This window comes from Phytophthora infestans, genomic scaffold (genome assembly GCF_000142945.1).
Source record: "Phytophthora infestans T30-4 supercont1.16 genomic scaffold, whole genome shotgun sequence".
Taxonomy (NCBI): domain Eukaryota; phylum Oomycota; class Peronosporomycetes; order Peronosporales; family Peronosporaceae; genus Phytophthora; species Phytophthora infestans.
This window is the reverse complement of record NW_003303743.1, coordinates 3,098,485-3,112,979: the sequence shown is the minus strand read 5'-3', so window position 1 is coordinate 3,112,979 and position 14,495 is coordinate 3,098,485. Positions and strand designations below refer to the sequence as shown.

Below are 14,495 nucleotides of genomic sequence, written 5' to 3'. Positions count from 1 at the left end.
TGGTGGCGTCAATCAGTGTCTGTCTATATGTGGCTTGACTTTCTATGTGGTCAAAAAAAATAATTCGAAGTAATTAATTAGCCAAGTTCGGTTTATGTCTTAAGTTCTTCTTTGCTGTTAAGTTCGTCTTTCGGCTTCCGCTTGCGTGTACGAATTTGGTCCCTATTTTATCGTCGTACCTTTTTTGATAGGTTAGACGAGCTTCGCGTGTGCGCTGGTAGTAGCGCTTCTGCGCTGCTTTGATGCGCTCTTTAGCGAAATATTGGTTGGGTAAATACGTCATATTTATATGTTATACCTTTATATTTGTCAGGATTATTGTGGGAATGTCCATCCGTTTATATCCTAGATCGAGCATGGTCCATAAAACCACGCGTAAAAATGAGATGGGAAGAGGCAGGCATCGATTTGTTTTATCTATGATCGAATTACCATTTCAGAGCGTCGATTTACAGGATATGGATGTGGAATTGGTGGTTGATCGATCCGAAGCGGTCGATTCTGCCGTGGCTCGATTTATCAGACTGTTTAGTTAGATCGATTTGTACTTTTTATAGACCTCGATTTAATAAACCGACCTCTTTTTATTGTACACCGAGAATCAGGCTATTAATATTAGTGAAAAAAAAGAAGAAAAGAATTGAAATGCACAATAAAAATACATTTATAAAGCGTCTCACGCAAAAGTAAGTTTATTTCTACCACCATTGCAGAAAAATTCACGTGGGTTCACTTCCACTGGCGCTATACAGACTATAGCTCATTCTTTGTTTCACCTTCGGTATCAGGCGGCAACGAAGACGGTAATTCGGGGATTAATCCTTGAAATGTGAAGGCATAGGATTGATACTGCTTGTTCTTCATTGAGCCATCAAGTCCACCAATATATCCCACTGGTACTCCGTTTTTGGTGCATACAAGCGCGCTTCCAGATAGAGTGGGAGCTGACAAAGATGAGAGAATCATTTGGTTTCCACGCCAACCGGTGATTTTAGCTGGAAAGGATGCGTAAGCGTGACCAAAATGTTGGTCTTGAAGAGCGCCAGGGGATCCGAACACGTCAACATTCTTCGTGTCATACGCCTTAAGGGACATTTTACATCGGACGAGCTTGTTATCTCGTGGCCCAGCAACTTTGAAGATTGCGAAGTCGAACGCAGCCGAACTACTCCAGCATGTGTCCTTGTCGAGGCTGAATCGAATGACTTCTTCCGGCTTCGTCGTATCGGGAAGGATTTGCTCCACCACAACTAGAGGCTTGCAAGGATAAAGCTGGTGTTTTCATCGCTGTCCTCTGTGGAGATTTACGCACGTGGTTGCATTGAAACATGGCATCCTCACATCAGCACCTTTCCTTTCATCCACTGTTTTCATGAGGGAAAGAGTCTCAAATACCATTTGATTCAGACTTGAAGTGACCACTCAAGTGATCAGAGAATGTAGCGTCTGTCCACATGTGCAAGTTCGTCATAAGATACAAGTGCGTCGGCGTTTGATCCACAACCAGCACCGTTCCTGAGCACACATCTTCCGAAGAAACTCTCACAACTGACTTCCACAAATTCAATTGAACCTTAGGATCCATAGGGCTCCATGCGTCGTCGTCTCCCGTAGACCGTGGAACCACCACCAGCACGTGGATTTGGGAAGTTGATGGAGGATCCATTCCAATCAGCACGTCCTCCAACGAATCTTCTCCCTGTAACTCTTTGTCTTCATTCGTGAGCGCTTCGATGAGAGCAGTCTTTTCGCCCTTCTTCAGCTTCGTTACGTCTTCCAAGCGAGAAGAGAGCCACTTGCTGTCCGCTGTCTTGGCCAGGAACAGCTTCAGCTTGTATGCATCAACGTCCTTCAAGTCGTTCTTCTTCTCCGCCTTGACCGCCTTCTTCAAGTCAACCACCGAGTCGCTCTCGTCCACTCGCACTGACGACACGCTTTCCGCCACACCCACCACAGCACACAAGAGTTTCACCATCTTTCCTTGAGGCGGCAGATTAAGGAATGGTGGATTACATTACTAAAAAATCAACCGAAAAATCGAAGGCCAAACACGACAACTACGTCCGACCTCTGTACTGGACAATCCGATTCACGGTCTCGATTGTGAATAAGCGAACCCCAGCGATGATGTACAACAAGCTCAACGTTATCTCGTCAACATGCATTGGCGATAGGAACTATCACATCTACATCAACTACTTGCGGATCTATGAGTACTTTAAGGGCCCGACGTACAACTCCCTTTTCGTGCATGGACCCAAGTTCAACACTTTAAAAAACAAGGAATTAAACGGACGATAAGTTTGATGTATAACATGTATGAACACTAGAAGGACCACAGAGAGGTACTGAAGTAGTAGCTGCCAGCTCATGAAAGCCAAAGCTGTGTCGCATGAAGCCTTCTGCTCAAGATAGTTGGTGATCTCAGCACTAAATACGCGTGTTAGGATCAAGATCAATGCCGCTAGCATAGGTATTCAGTATCGTTGATTCTTCACCAGGTCGATATGAAATTAAGGTGCTCCTGTATTTCACACTTAACTAATGAGTTCTTCAGTGCAAATTGAAATGCTACTGTTGGAACTGGAGAGGCAAGACTCGCACTCTAAGTTGCTTCATTAAATGAACAAACAAACAAATTAGACCAAAACGTTTGTATTATCAATATTTTGTATTCCGATAGGGAATTTGGTTTCAGTCCTGATGCTGTGTAACATGTAAATACACTAGTATGCTAAAAAGTTCTGGTTCGACGAAGGATATATTAGAGAACTTATTAATGGTTTCTCGACTACCGGTAACTCAAGATTTTGGAGCAACAATTGTCTGAAAAAGGGTCAAGGCCGATGGTCCATTAATAGTGTTCCAGTGGAACCTCGAGAACCTTCGTTATAGCAAAATGCACGACTTCCGAGAGACACACGCTTGTGGGTAGACTGCGTCTGCTGATAGCTTACTCGTATCGGTTCGAGTGTCATCTGCTTGAGCTGTTGCCGAACTGGGCGTACTCGCTACATACACTATTCCAGCTTCTCTATCAATCCATTTCTTCCAAGAACCATTGTGACGACTGGTGAGAGCACGGCGCAGAGGAACAGCAACGAGGAACGAGTCGCGTGGCGAGGAGCGAAGCGGAGAAGGGCGGCGAGAGTCCAACGATGGGGACTCGAAGGTAAGGCGTAGGAGGCAGTTGATGTGCCTCAAAGAAGGTAAATTGGAAAGTGAGATTGAAATGGTTAGTTGTTTGTCGGCTACGAGGAAGTGCTTGTTAGCATTCCCTTGGTATCCTATGTAAATATATGCATTTCACTATACTAGATTCTAAGTAGTCCTTGAGTCGAATCTTGAAGTAGCGTAGCGTAGTAGTGAGCCGCGGTTCATTAGAACCGGGTCAGAATCTCTATAGTGAATTCAAATGAAAAAGAATGACTATCATTGAAGTTCCATGTTTGGCAATACTCGTCCAAACATGGTGATTGCCTTCCGGTCAGGCGTGTGTCTGCCTGGCCGCTCATTGGCAACGTAAGAAGACAGTTGGCAGTCAGCAAAGACAAGTAGGAAAGAAATAGAAGAAAGTAGGACGCATTGGTACCAACGTCATGGCCATCGCTGGCTGTGACGTTGGTGCGTCGTTACATCCTCCCGGACTTGACTTCTCGTTGACGCTTGTTGAAGTCGGAAACGAGAACCTTCCAATGCGACACATGGCGGATGTCTTTTTCGCGCTCCCAGGTTGCTTGGTGATCTGGCAATCCGTGCCATTTCACAAGCCATTCAGGTTTGCGATTGAATTGACGCTTGCGAAGAAGCTTCTCGATGATGTGCATCGTTGCGCCAGTGTCGTCGTCGATAATCAGTCTTGAGGCCTTTGGGATAGGACGAGTCTTAGAACGCGACGGGTTTTCATCGTAATGACTCAACACGTCCACATTGAACGTGGAGGTCAGACGACTCATGCTTCGCGAAAGATTCAACTTGGCCACATTCGGGTTGATCATTTTCACAATCTCGAATGGTCCAATCTTGCGAGCAGCGAGCTTAGCTCGTTTCCCATCAATGTCTTGAGTCACATGGGCGGAAGGAATGCGACGTGTATCCAGCATGACTAAGTCTCCTTCCTTGAACGTGATCGATGATCGCTTCTTGTCATAGTACTTCTTCTGACGTTCTTGGGCTTGAAGAAGATGCTTCTTTGCCAAATCAATGATCTCTTGGCGTTTGTCTTGAAATTGTTTCGCATACTCAACAATTCCACGCTGAATTTGAGCCATGGTACTAGGATTGCTCAAAGGATTCAACGGATTCCGTTCCTTGCGTTCAGTATCAGCTTCAAAGGGCGGCATACCATAGATGCGCTGACGAGAGTAGCATGAGCATACTCAATCGTTCCGAGATTATCCGACCAATCACGTCCGTGGTACGATATCATGCAGCGTAGAGCGTCTTCCAGAATCAGATTCTGGCGTTCGGTTTGTCCATCGGCTTGGGCACGATAGGAAGTTGTCATGTGCAGACGAATTCCCATTAGCTTAGCCAAGGATGACCGACCGAAACTTGGAGACGAACTTGGAATCTCGATCGCTGATGATGATCGATAATAAACCGTGATGGCGAACAACGCAATCAAAGAAGTGATACGCAGTTTTCTGTGCATCATCAGTCCGGTTGCACGCACGATACCTCGGGCGCTTGGACAACTTGTCGACAACAGTCAAGATTGCATCAAAACCATTGGAACCAGGTAATCCAGTGATAAAGTCCATAGAGACGACAGACCAGCATTCCTCAGGAATCGGAATGGGAATCATCTTGCCATTCTTGCGAGCATTGCTGTGTTTCCAGCGAGTGCAAGTTTCACAACTTTGCTTATACTCGCGAACATCTTGGTTCAAGGTGGGCCAATGATACCATTGCGAAATGCGAAGGTACGTTCGATGAGCTCCAGGATGAGCAGCAATATTGGAGTCATGGAAGCAAGAGATGATGGAAGTTCGAAGATGATTGTCCCGAGTAAACGGAACACACAAGCGCATCATCGTCTGATACTTGCGGAAAAGTAAACCATTTTGTTTGACAAATGGTTGTTCCGGATGCTTAAAACGATCTCCGTAGTCTGGGCAATTGCGATATCTAGCCGCGAACCCTCTGCTAACCGAATCAGACCAACCGAGCGAGCTCCAATTTTGAGCTTGTTGGGTCACATTGGTGGCCACAACAATATTCTCAGTCGCAGCGACGGTACGTGGAATTTTCACTGGTACATGTCGGTAAGCTTGAGCAAAGGTCGGAACAGGGCGTGTGTAGTAACCAGCAGCAACATCCTCCCCACGGAATTGAGGGCGAGAGGGTGGTCGAACGAAATGTTGGTTAAGACAAATAATAACGCGTCGATTCGTCAGGTTTCGAGCTGCACGGGTGTGGCAGCGCGTGGTACACTGATGACACGAAACCGTATTGATCGCATGCTCCGAAGATTGACGCGACAACGCATCGGCAACCACATTGAGGTGTCCCTTAACGTGATGCAACTTGAACGTAAACTGTCCGAAAAACGTCAAATAGCGAGCTAATTTCGCTGAAACCTTCGGGTGGTGCAAAAACCGTTTGCAAGCAGTGTTGTCCGTGTAGATATCAAATTCACGACCATATAGGTAGTGACGCCACTTGTCTAACGCTAATTTAATAGCGAAGAGTTCTGTCTCGTGTGTTGGCCACTTAATCTCGTGAGGACCAAGTTTCTTCGAGAAGAAGGCTATCGGATAATCTTGACCGGAACGAGCTTGAGAGATAACGCCACCAACACAGTAGCCAGAGGCATATGTTGTCACGATGAAACGTTTCTCGTAATCCGGTAACTGCAACACGGGTGCTTCTTGAAGAGCAGATTTGATTTCCTCAAACGAACGCGTCTGTTCTGGACCCCAGCTCCAGACATGTTCTTTCTTGACAAGCGAACCAAGAGGCAACGCAATAATGGCGTAATCACGGATAAAGCGACGGTAATAACCTGCGAGACCCAAAAAGCTTTGTAGTTGCTTTTGATTTAGTGGCGTAGGCCACTTTGCAATCGCTTCAGTCTTGCGAGCATCAACAGCAAGTCCTTTGGCAGAAATCGTATGGCCGAGAAACTTAACTTCGGACTGACCAAAGTGACACTTCGAGAGATGACAGAACAAATTCTCACGACGTAGAACCTCGAAGAGAGCTTGAAGATGCTCAACATGCTCTTCCAGACTGGTGGAAAAGACACAAATGTCATCCAAGTAGACAACAATGAATCGGTACTTCGCAAAGAGTACCCTCATAAGGCGAGACCAAATCTAGAACTGAAAAGATGACACAACCAGACATCATATCGAAGAGTTCGTCGATGCGAGGCAGTGGAATCTTTGGAACAATCAACTGCGAGTTCACATAGCGATAGTCGATGACCCAACGGATAGGCAAAGTCGAGTTTCGAGAGCGTACCCACTCAGAGCGAGACAGCTGGTGTCCAGAAGTAGGATCTTTCTTTGGAATCCCAAAGATGTTGGACACCCAAGAAGAATCAGAAACTTCGATCCATCCTTTCTTTAGCTTCTCTGCAACGAAGAGATCCAGTGCATCCTGCTCAACCTTAGACAGGCGGAACGGAGCACGGCTACTTGGAACAACATCAGGTTTCATGTGGAGTTCGAAATCCACACGACGTGAAGGCGGTAAGCCGTCCGGTAAAGTTTCCGGAAAGACGTCAGTAAAACGCTTCAATAAGTGAGTGATCGGAACAGGAGTCGACTCACTAACTGGCGTGACCACACAAATCTTGACCCGGTACACTTCCTTTTACACATGTTTCTTCACGCTACGTTTAAAGTCAACAGCAGCAATCTCCACAGCAGCTTGACTAGCAACCGTTGATGGAGGTGCACAAGACACACTTGGAAATGAAATCTCATGCGAACGCCAATTGATACATGGCTGAAACTTGGTAAACCAAGGTTTTCCCAAGATGACATCATGGGCAGATCCAAGTGACCATTCCATGACTTGAAGTTTGCGGAAACGGTAGCGACCGAATTCAATAGTCGCTTGACCTTTCTTCACAGAACGCGCTTTCGTAGAAGTTGAACCGAGTGACTTGTGAGACACCAGACGTAGCGGTGTTAGCGACTAACCCTGGGCGAACAACATTGCACGTAGCACCACTGCCAAACATGATGACGACAGGTTTCCCATCACAAATCCCTTGTAAACGAATGAGCTCGTTCTCGCGATGCATGGACGACAAGGTGGACGTGGAAGTATCTTCCACTTCAACAACCTCAACCTCGTCATCGGAACGGGTCATAGACGCTCGTTCAGCAGCAGCAGTTGTAGGAGATAAAGTTCGTGGCAGATTGCTCGTGAAGGTTCTTTCGAGCATACTTCTCCTTGTTCTTTAACTTGAAGCACTGCTCAATGACATGACCAGACTTCTTGCAGTAACGACATCGCTTGTTTGACGACGAAGAAGAAGCAGAACGGCGATTTCTAGTACTCCCTGAGTCAATTTCCATTGTCTCGGGTTCGTTCTCCTGAACACGCATAGGCGTGGCTTGCTTTTGGTGCGAATTGCTGTTGGACTGAGTGCGTGATCGGTCCTGCGAAAAGAACGGTGGACGATAGTTCTTACCGCGGACATGATGCGATCGATCATACTCCAAAGCAATCTTCATTGCTTGCGACACTGTTGTACAGCGACGATATTGCTCCTCTTCGCGCGTAGGACTGACTAGTCCACGTGTGAAGTAAGTGATCTTGTCCAACTCACTCATGTCTGTCACTTGCATGATGGCTTCACGGAAGCGAGAGATGTAATCTTCCAAGCTAGAGCAAAATTTCTGCTTGAGCGCGTACAATTGATCACGCAAACGCTCTTGCAAATCCGGAGGCACAAATTCATCGGTCAACCGGGCCATAAGTTCCTGCATGTCCTTGATATCACGCTTGTTCAGCTTGTACCAAGCGGCAGCATTTCCTTTAAAGTTCGCAGTAGTAATGGCCAAAATTCGAGAACTTTGGTTGTCGTTTTGCCAATCGATGTTTTTGGCATCAAAGTACTGAGCAAGTTGCTCAAAGTACAAATTAACAGATTCTCCCATCTTGCCATGAAATTGTGGCAAACGGATACCTTCTACTTTCACTTCACGCTTATTCATGGCTTCAAGCAGCTGTTGTTGCTTATCGACCATTTCGATGAGTTTCTGCGTGAGAGCGTCAGTAGACCATCCTTGAGGATTTAAGGAGGTCATTATTTCGTGTAGAGAGCTCTTTTATTTAATTAAAGTTTGCGATGTTTCTTTGCCGAGTGCTCAATGTACTTAAAACAACGGACTTGTCGCTCGACCTCTACCAGGGCGTCAAACAACCCGATTTGGTTGTCTTCGAGACGACACCGCAGACGGTCGTTACGACCAAGGCCAGAGCAGACGGGAAGAATTCGTCGATTGCTTGGTGTAGCTGATCTAACGACTCAACGAAAATACGGCAGACGTTGTTTACTTTTTCCTCAGGCAGGGCTTGGGTTATGTCGTCGTTCAAGTATCCGAAGTATTCGTCAAATCGACGTTTACGAGATTCTTTACTTGACATACACTAGTGCAACCGACGACGTTTACGCTCGGGCTCAAGTGCGGACCGACGAGAAACGTATTCCAGGATTTTCCTATCCAGATACGTGCAGAGAAACTCTGATTGGTCCACCAGACGAGAAATCAACAGATCCGAAAGTTTTTGCAAAACGTTTCGTGCGTGATGATCTGTGGCGTCAGGAATCATATTTCGCAGGGCTTTAACAAAGCGGAAGTGACGATCGATTCCGAACGCAAAAGTGCTGCGAATAGAAGCGGCAGTCTCGGCGTGATTGGGCTTTTTCGAAATGCTCGGCGATAGAGTGACCGAACGGATAATCCCGTTCTATGCGCTTGGGCATCCGTGGACAGCGACGAGGTGTGCAGGTACTAACTTGATCCGGTTCTTAAAGACCAGACACTTAGTAAAGTACACACGCAATCAACTATGACGTTGATCAGGGACGCGTCGTAAAGTGCAGGTACTGACTTGATCCGGTTCTTATACACCAGACACTAGTGCAGCATACACGCAATCAACAATGACGTTGAGCAGCGACGCGACGCAGGAGGACAGCCGAAGATTTGATGGCGAGGAGACGACACACGCTCAACGAGCGACGTTCTGAGTGTCGCCTACCGAAAACGCGAAGAGACGATCCCTCCCGGACCAACAAGTGCTACCAGATGTGACGACTGGTGAGAGCACGGCGCAGAGGAACAGCAACGAGGAACGAGTCGCGTGGCGAGGAGCGAAGCGGAGAAGGGCGGCGAGAGTCCAACGATGGGGACTTGAAAGTAAGGCGTAGGAGGCAGTTGATGTGCCTCGAAGAAGGTAAATTGGAAAGTGAGATTGAAATGGTTAGTTGTTTGTCGGCTACAAGGAAGTGCTTGTTAGCATTCCCTTGGTATCCTATGTAAATATATGCATTTCACTATACTAGATTCTAAGTAGTCCTTGAGTCGAATCTTGAAGTAGCGTAGCGTAGTAGTGAGCCGCGGTTCATTTGAACCGGGTCAGAATATCCATAGAGAATTCAAATGAAAAAGAATGACTATCATTAGAGTTCCATGTTTGGCAATACTCGTCCAAACATGGTGATTGCCTTCCGGTCAGGCGTGTGTCTGCCTGGCCGCTCATTGGCAACGTAAGAAGACAGTTGGCAGTCAGCAACGACAAGTAGGAAAGAAATAGAAGAAAGTAGGACGCATTGGTACCAACGTCATGGCCATCGCTGGCTGTGACGTTGGTGCGTCGTTACAACGATTGACTAACTCACGCACAAGAGATACGAAGAATGCTCGGTGCCGGTCACGACAGGCCGGTGTGGGGTTGGCGGCACAGGTCTGTGAGGCGTCATCGCTCGTTGGGCTCTTACCGCGCGCTAATTCGTCGCAGATACACGCGTTGCACTTGGCAATATCAAGCATTGCCATAGCTAGTTTTTTATGCCATTTCTTGAAAGGGTGGCCTCCGCCGAGAGAGAACCTTCCACGTAGTTGGTCGTGGCGGTCGACGCCTTGTATTGCTGAGTTATATTCACTAACACAGGTCGGAGCTTTAAATGCTTCTTTCGTTGCTTGGATGCGTCGGTACACTGTTGAAGAGGTAGACGCGTCAGCGTTGGATACGATATTGACGATAGAACCATCAATCCAGCTAGCAGCAACAATATAATTTGCAAAACAACCCCCTTGCTTCATGAACCCTCTTGGTTTTGAGGCACCTTGCTGAATCATAGTAAAATGGGGGAAATACTTACTGGATGCCCGCACTGTTCCACGACCATACAGTCCAATTGCTCTGAGGCTCTCCAAACGTAGACACGAAGTATAGAAATTGTCTGTATTGACAATTCTTCGCGATCCTTGCAGTAAAGCCGTGACTTCAATGACGTGCGAGCGAATATCGGATGACCGTTTCGTGAGCTATTGTAGCTCTCGTATTTCAGCTCCTGGTAGAGCCCCATACAGGCGGCTTTGGAGCTCACTAGCACAGTGCAATTTGAAGCTTACAACGTACCACGATGTGGAACAGCAACAAGCGCAAAGCTTGAAATGATACTTGCCACTAGGCTTACGAGGGTTGTAAGCTATAACGTGACGGGCATACTGTGACCTGCAAGCAATGCTGGCTTCATCGACAGCGGCATTTCGACCGACAATCACATGATGCGTGCAACGTGACGTGAGAATATTAATGAGAGGCCGTATTCGTGCAGCAGGATCTCGCTGGATGTCGGATGTCGTAACTTGCGATCGAAAACATACGTTTTTTCAAAGGTAAAGGAATCGTTTCCAAGTCATCACACACTCCAAACATGTTGAGCGAGCTCCAGGAAAAATACTTGCTTCATCATTACCAAGCCAATAATTTCTCATCTCCCCCTATCGACGCGGGCCAATTACCACAAACCCCCCCAAAAACGTCATGAGATTATCTAAATGCACACTTCGACGTGATGGGGAGCCACTGAGTTTGGCATATTCATTCGTAAAAACTACGACTTGGTCCCAGAAAGACAGAGGTGTAAGCGCAAAAAAAACTAAAGGTAGCAGAGTGACCAAACAGCCCACGACTTTCATCTCGTAGTACGGTTGCCAGCAAGCCGTCATGCTGTGAATACAAACCAAGTGGTTCTACTTGAAAGGCAGCTGAAGAAAAAGTCATGGCTTCGATAGCTTCGACTTCCGTGAGGTTTATCGGGATCTGAAGTCCCCTTTGTCCCCGAAACGTAGCCCACTCGCGATATTCCAGCTCTTCCACTTCTTTAAAATTTTCAGTTAATGCTGGCAGATTGGAAAATTGGGAGCCATAGTACATAGGGATGTCCATGATTCGCCCACCCGTAGTTTGTTCTTCTGCATTTTTGCAAATTGGCAGATCCCTTGAACGAAAACGTTTTCTACGATGTCGTGCACGTGCTCCCGTGTCTGGTATTTAGTGTTTATCCATCTCTGCTGAAATCGTACTGACGGAACTTGATGTTTTTTTTTTGGTGAGGTGTATTGTGTTACCAGCTTGCTGCCTGAACTCTTATAACGATTCCCGACTAGCTTGTGTTGCACCGTTGAGTTGTCCTTGCTCCTCTCCTTCTGTGCTAATTCTTCCTTTTGTCTTCCGGGCTTGCTATCTGGTGCGTGGATCACGTTCGCTGCTCACTCCTTTCCTCCATTGGTTGACGTCCCCTTGTATCCACATCTCCGCCAATGTTCTCAGTTCGTGCTCCATCCCCTCCGCCTCCGCCGTGAACATCACGCTCTTACCGGTGTCCATGGCGAAGTTTGCCAACCCGTCTGCTGTCTTGTTGTGCTGGCGGTAGTGGTGCCGCCACACTTGGACCTGCCCCTGATCCGCCAGCTTCCTCGCTAGTCTGAACCAGTGCTGCAACATGAGTCCCAGGATCATGGCGCTGTCGCCCACGACCTGCATCCCTCTCCATCTCCTAGCCACTGCCTCCGCGAGTAGCCTTTGCAGTCCCACAAATTCAGCCACATTGTTGGTGGTTCGTTTGTTGCTCAGGCTCGTTGCCGCAGCCCACAGTATCTTTGGCCTCTCACTCTCCCCGGTCAATTCTACTATCACGCTGCCACTTCCTCCGGGTCCGGGATTTCCCCGTGAGCCTCCATCGAAGAAGCCCACCCGTGTCACGCTGCCTCCTCCATCATCTGCATCTGCCTGCCTAGTGGCAGCCGCCCATGTTGCGCGTATCCGCTTTGCCACAATGATTGTCTCGTGCGATCTTGGTGTTAGCGGGAACTGTCCCAATGTGTATCTCAGTATCGTGTCCTGCAACGACGCCTTCAATCTGTTGACTGCATCTTTCAGCTGTCCGCTGTCGATGCCGTCCGGGTGCACTTCCGCTACCTTCCACCTCCAGATAGCCGTGATTGTTGCTGCACATCCCATTGTCCACGTTGCTGCTGCTGCTGCTTCCTGTATTGCTTCCCATCTGTCCACTTGCTGTCCGTCTCCCCAGTCTATCAGCCACTGTGGGAGCGTGCTTATTGTCAAGGAGCATATATCTCGTTTCAGCGCTGAGTTACTTCCCCATTCACTTCCTAGCCCGGGCATCCCCCATGCTTTCACCCAGACACTCCAAAAGGCCTTGGTGTCGGGGCAATTCCACAGCAAGTGATCTTGCCCGCTCTCCGTGCAGTTGGTGCATCTCGTCCCGGCGCATTTGTACTTCATCTCCTGTCCTCTCCATACCCTCAATCTCCCCTTTTCATCCTCACAATGTTTTGTTTCTGGTACGCTGTTACCCCGTGCATCCGCTGGACGCTCTTCCACGAAAATTGCTCCATTGACCTGCTGATGGCTGTGTTTGATTGCCCCCTTTTGATCCTCATGCGTTCTTGCTCTTTTGCCGCAGCGCTACGTCGCTTCCTCCTTATTACGTCCTTATATGCTTGACGCGACCTAGTCCATCTTCGCTTCCCCGCCCATAGCGGCTGCATGTGTGTCCGGTCTGGATGCGGCGTTACCCAGACCGCCTTGGGCGTCGTTTTCAGTAGCTCTGCTATATTAGCACTCTCCTCCGCCGGGCCGTCCCCCATGCTCACCTCCTTCTCCGTGAACGCCCAGCCGTGCCTGACAGTCGCTCGCCTGTCAGAGCTCTCGACCCAGAAGCTATGGTGTGGGTCCGTTAGTCCATGCGAGACTCTTAATGTGGTCGCGTCTCCTGGTTTGGACACTAGCTCCGGGAATTGGGCCAATAGTGATAGCCCTAACTCTGTGAAGAGGTGCGCTTGCCTGCTTTCCATCGGCATCTCCGTGGAGTGCGGTTGCAGTATCACCCTGCCTTTGCTCTCGTACTTGACTTTCCATTAGGTCTCCAACCAGTTGCACTCCCCTTCCTTCTGTTAACATCCTGTATGCCGACCACTTCCGTACTGCCCCAGTTGCGTCCCGCGGCACCAGCCTCTTGTACGGCAGGTCTGGCACTGTTTGATGTATCAGCCCGCCGTATTCCTTTTCTCTCCGCCTTCTCGCTTGTGTCATTCGCCCCAGTATTTGTGCTCCAAATTCACAGACCAACCCCATCTTACTCCAGGTCGTCTTCATGCCGTTTTTCAGCCTCATCTCCCGCCTTATGTCCGCCGTACTGTCTTCACTGGTTCCTTGCGGCATCTCGGGTGCAAATCCTGTCTCGACTATCAGCTTGCCGGTAGTCCAGATGTCTCCGTGTAGCTTTGGCTCAGCGCTGTTCGCATATGGTATAATGTGTTCGATGTTGACTCCTGCCTGTTGCTGTAGCAACTTGCCTGCGCTCTGCTTGCTCTTGGTCGTAGCGGTGGCCCATGTCCCCACTGTCGATGCGGCCATTGCCATCAGCTCTGTTCTGATGTTTGGCACTCCCAGCCCTCCTTCCTTGGGTCTTAATTCCGCGACCACGGCCGGTATCCAGCCCCTCGGGGCATGATCCGGTGTGGAGAATGACGATTGCCAGACAAAGCTCCTTATTCTCCAGTCCGCTTCCTTGACCAAGTCACCGTCCGACCAAGCGTGCCTTGCCACGTACAGTAATTTTGGAACTATGATTGCCGACGCGATTGTCGCCCTCTCCTGCACTGTGTTCGTCTTTTCGACTGCCAGCGCTAGTTTAATTGCTAATGTTGCAAACGCCTTGGCCCATGCGCTTTTCGTCCTGTCCGTGGATCCTGTGATGTGCCCCAGGTATCTTGTTTCTGTGGCTTCTTGAAGTGGTTGGCCCCCCTACCTCTTTGTTTTAGCTCTTCCGTGCCTGCGTCCCCCAGTCGTATGGATAGCGATTTCCCGGCGTTTAGCAGTAGCCCCGACACTTCCGAGAATAGTTTGACTGTCTTCAGCGCCGTGTCCTGCATTGCTGCGTCCTCGATGTAAATCGCCGTGTCATCTGCGTAGCCAGCTATTTGTATCTGTTC

The 14,495-nt window shown here is 48.4% G+C and overlaps 1 protein-coding gene and 1 pseudogene across 1 annotated transcript; both read right to left on the bottom strand.

Moving 5' to 3' along the window:
• Positions 1-798: 798 nt before the first annotated feature.
• Positions 799-1,996, bottom strand: PITG_09057 (annotated as a pseudogene; the record flags this gene model as incomplete).
• A 9,722-nt stretch (positions 1,997-11,718) lies between these two features.
• Positions 11,719-12,021, bottom strand: PITG_09056 (uncharacterized protein; the record flags this gene model as incomplete). The annotated part of the gene is made up of 1 exon (XM_002903025.1): positions 11,719-12,021. One exon carries the CDS (start codon positions 12,019-12,021, stop codon positions 11,719-11,721), a length of 303 nt encoding a protein of 100 aa, XP_002903071.1.
• Between the last annotated feature and the right edge of the window lie 2,474 nt (positions 12,022-14,495).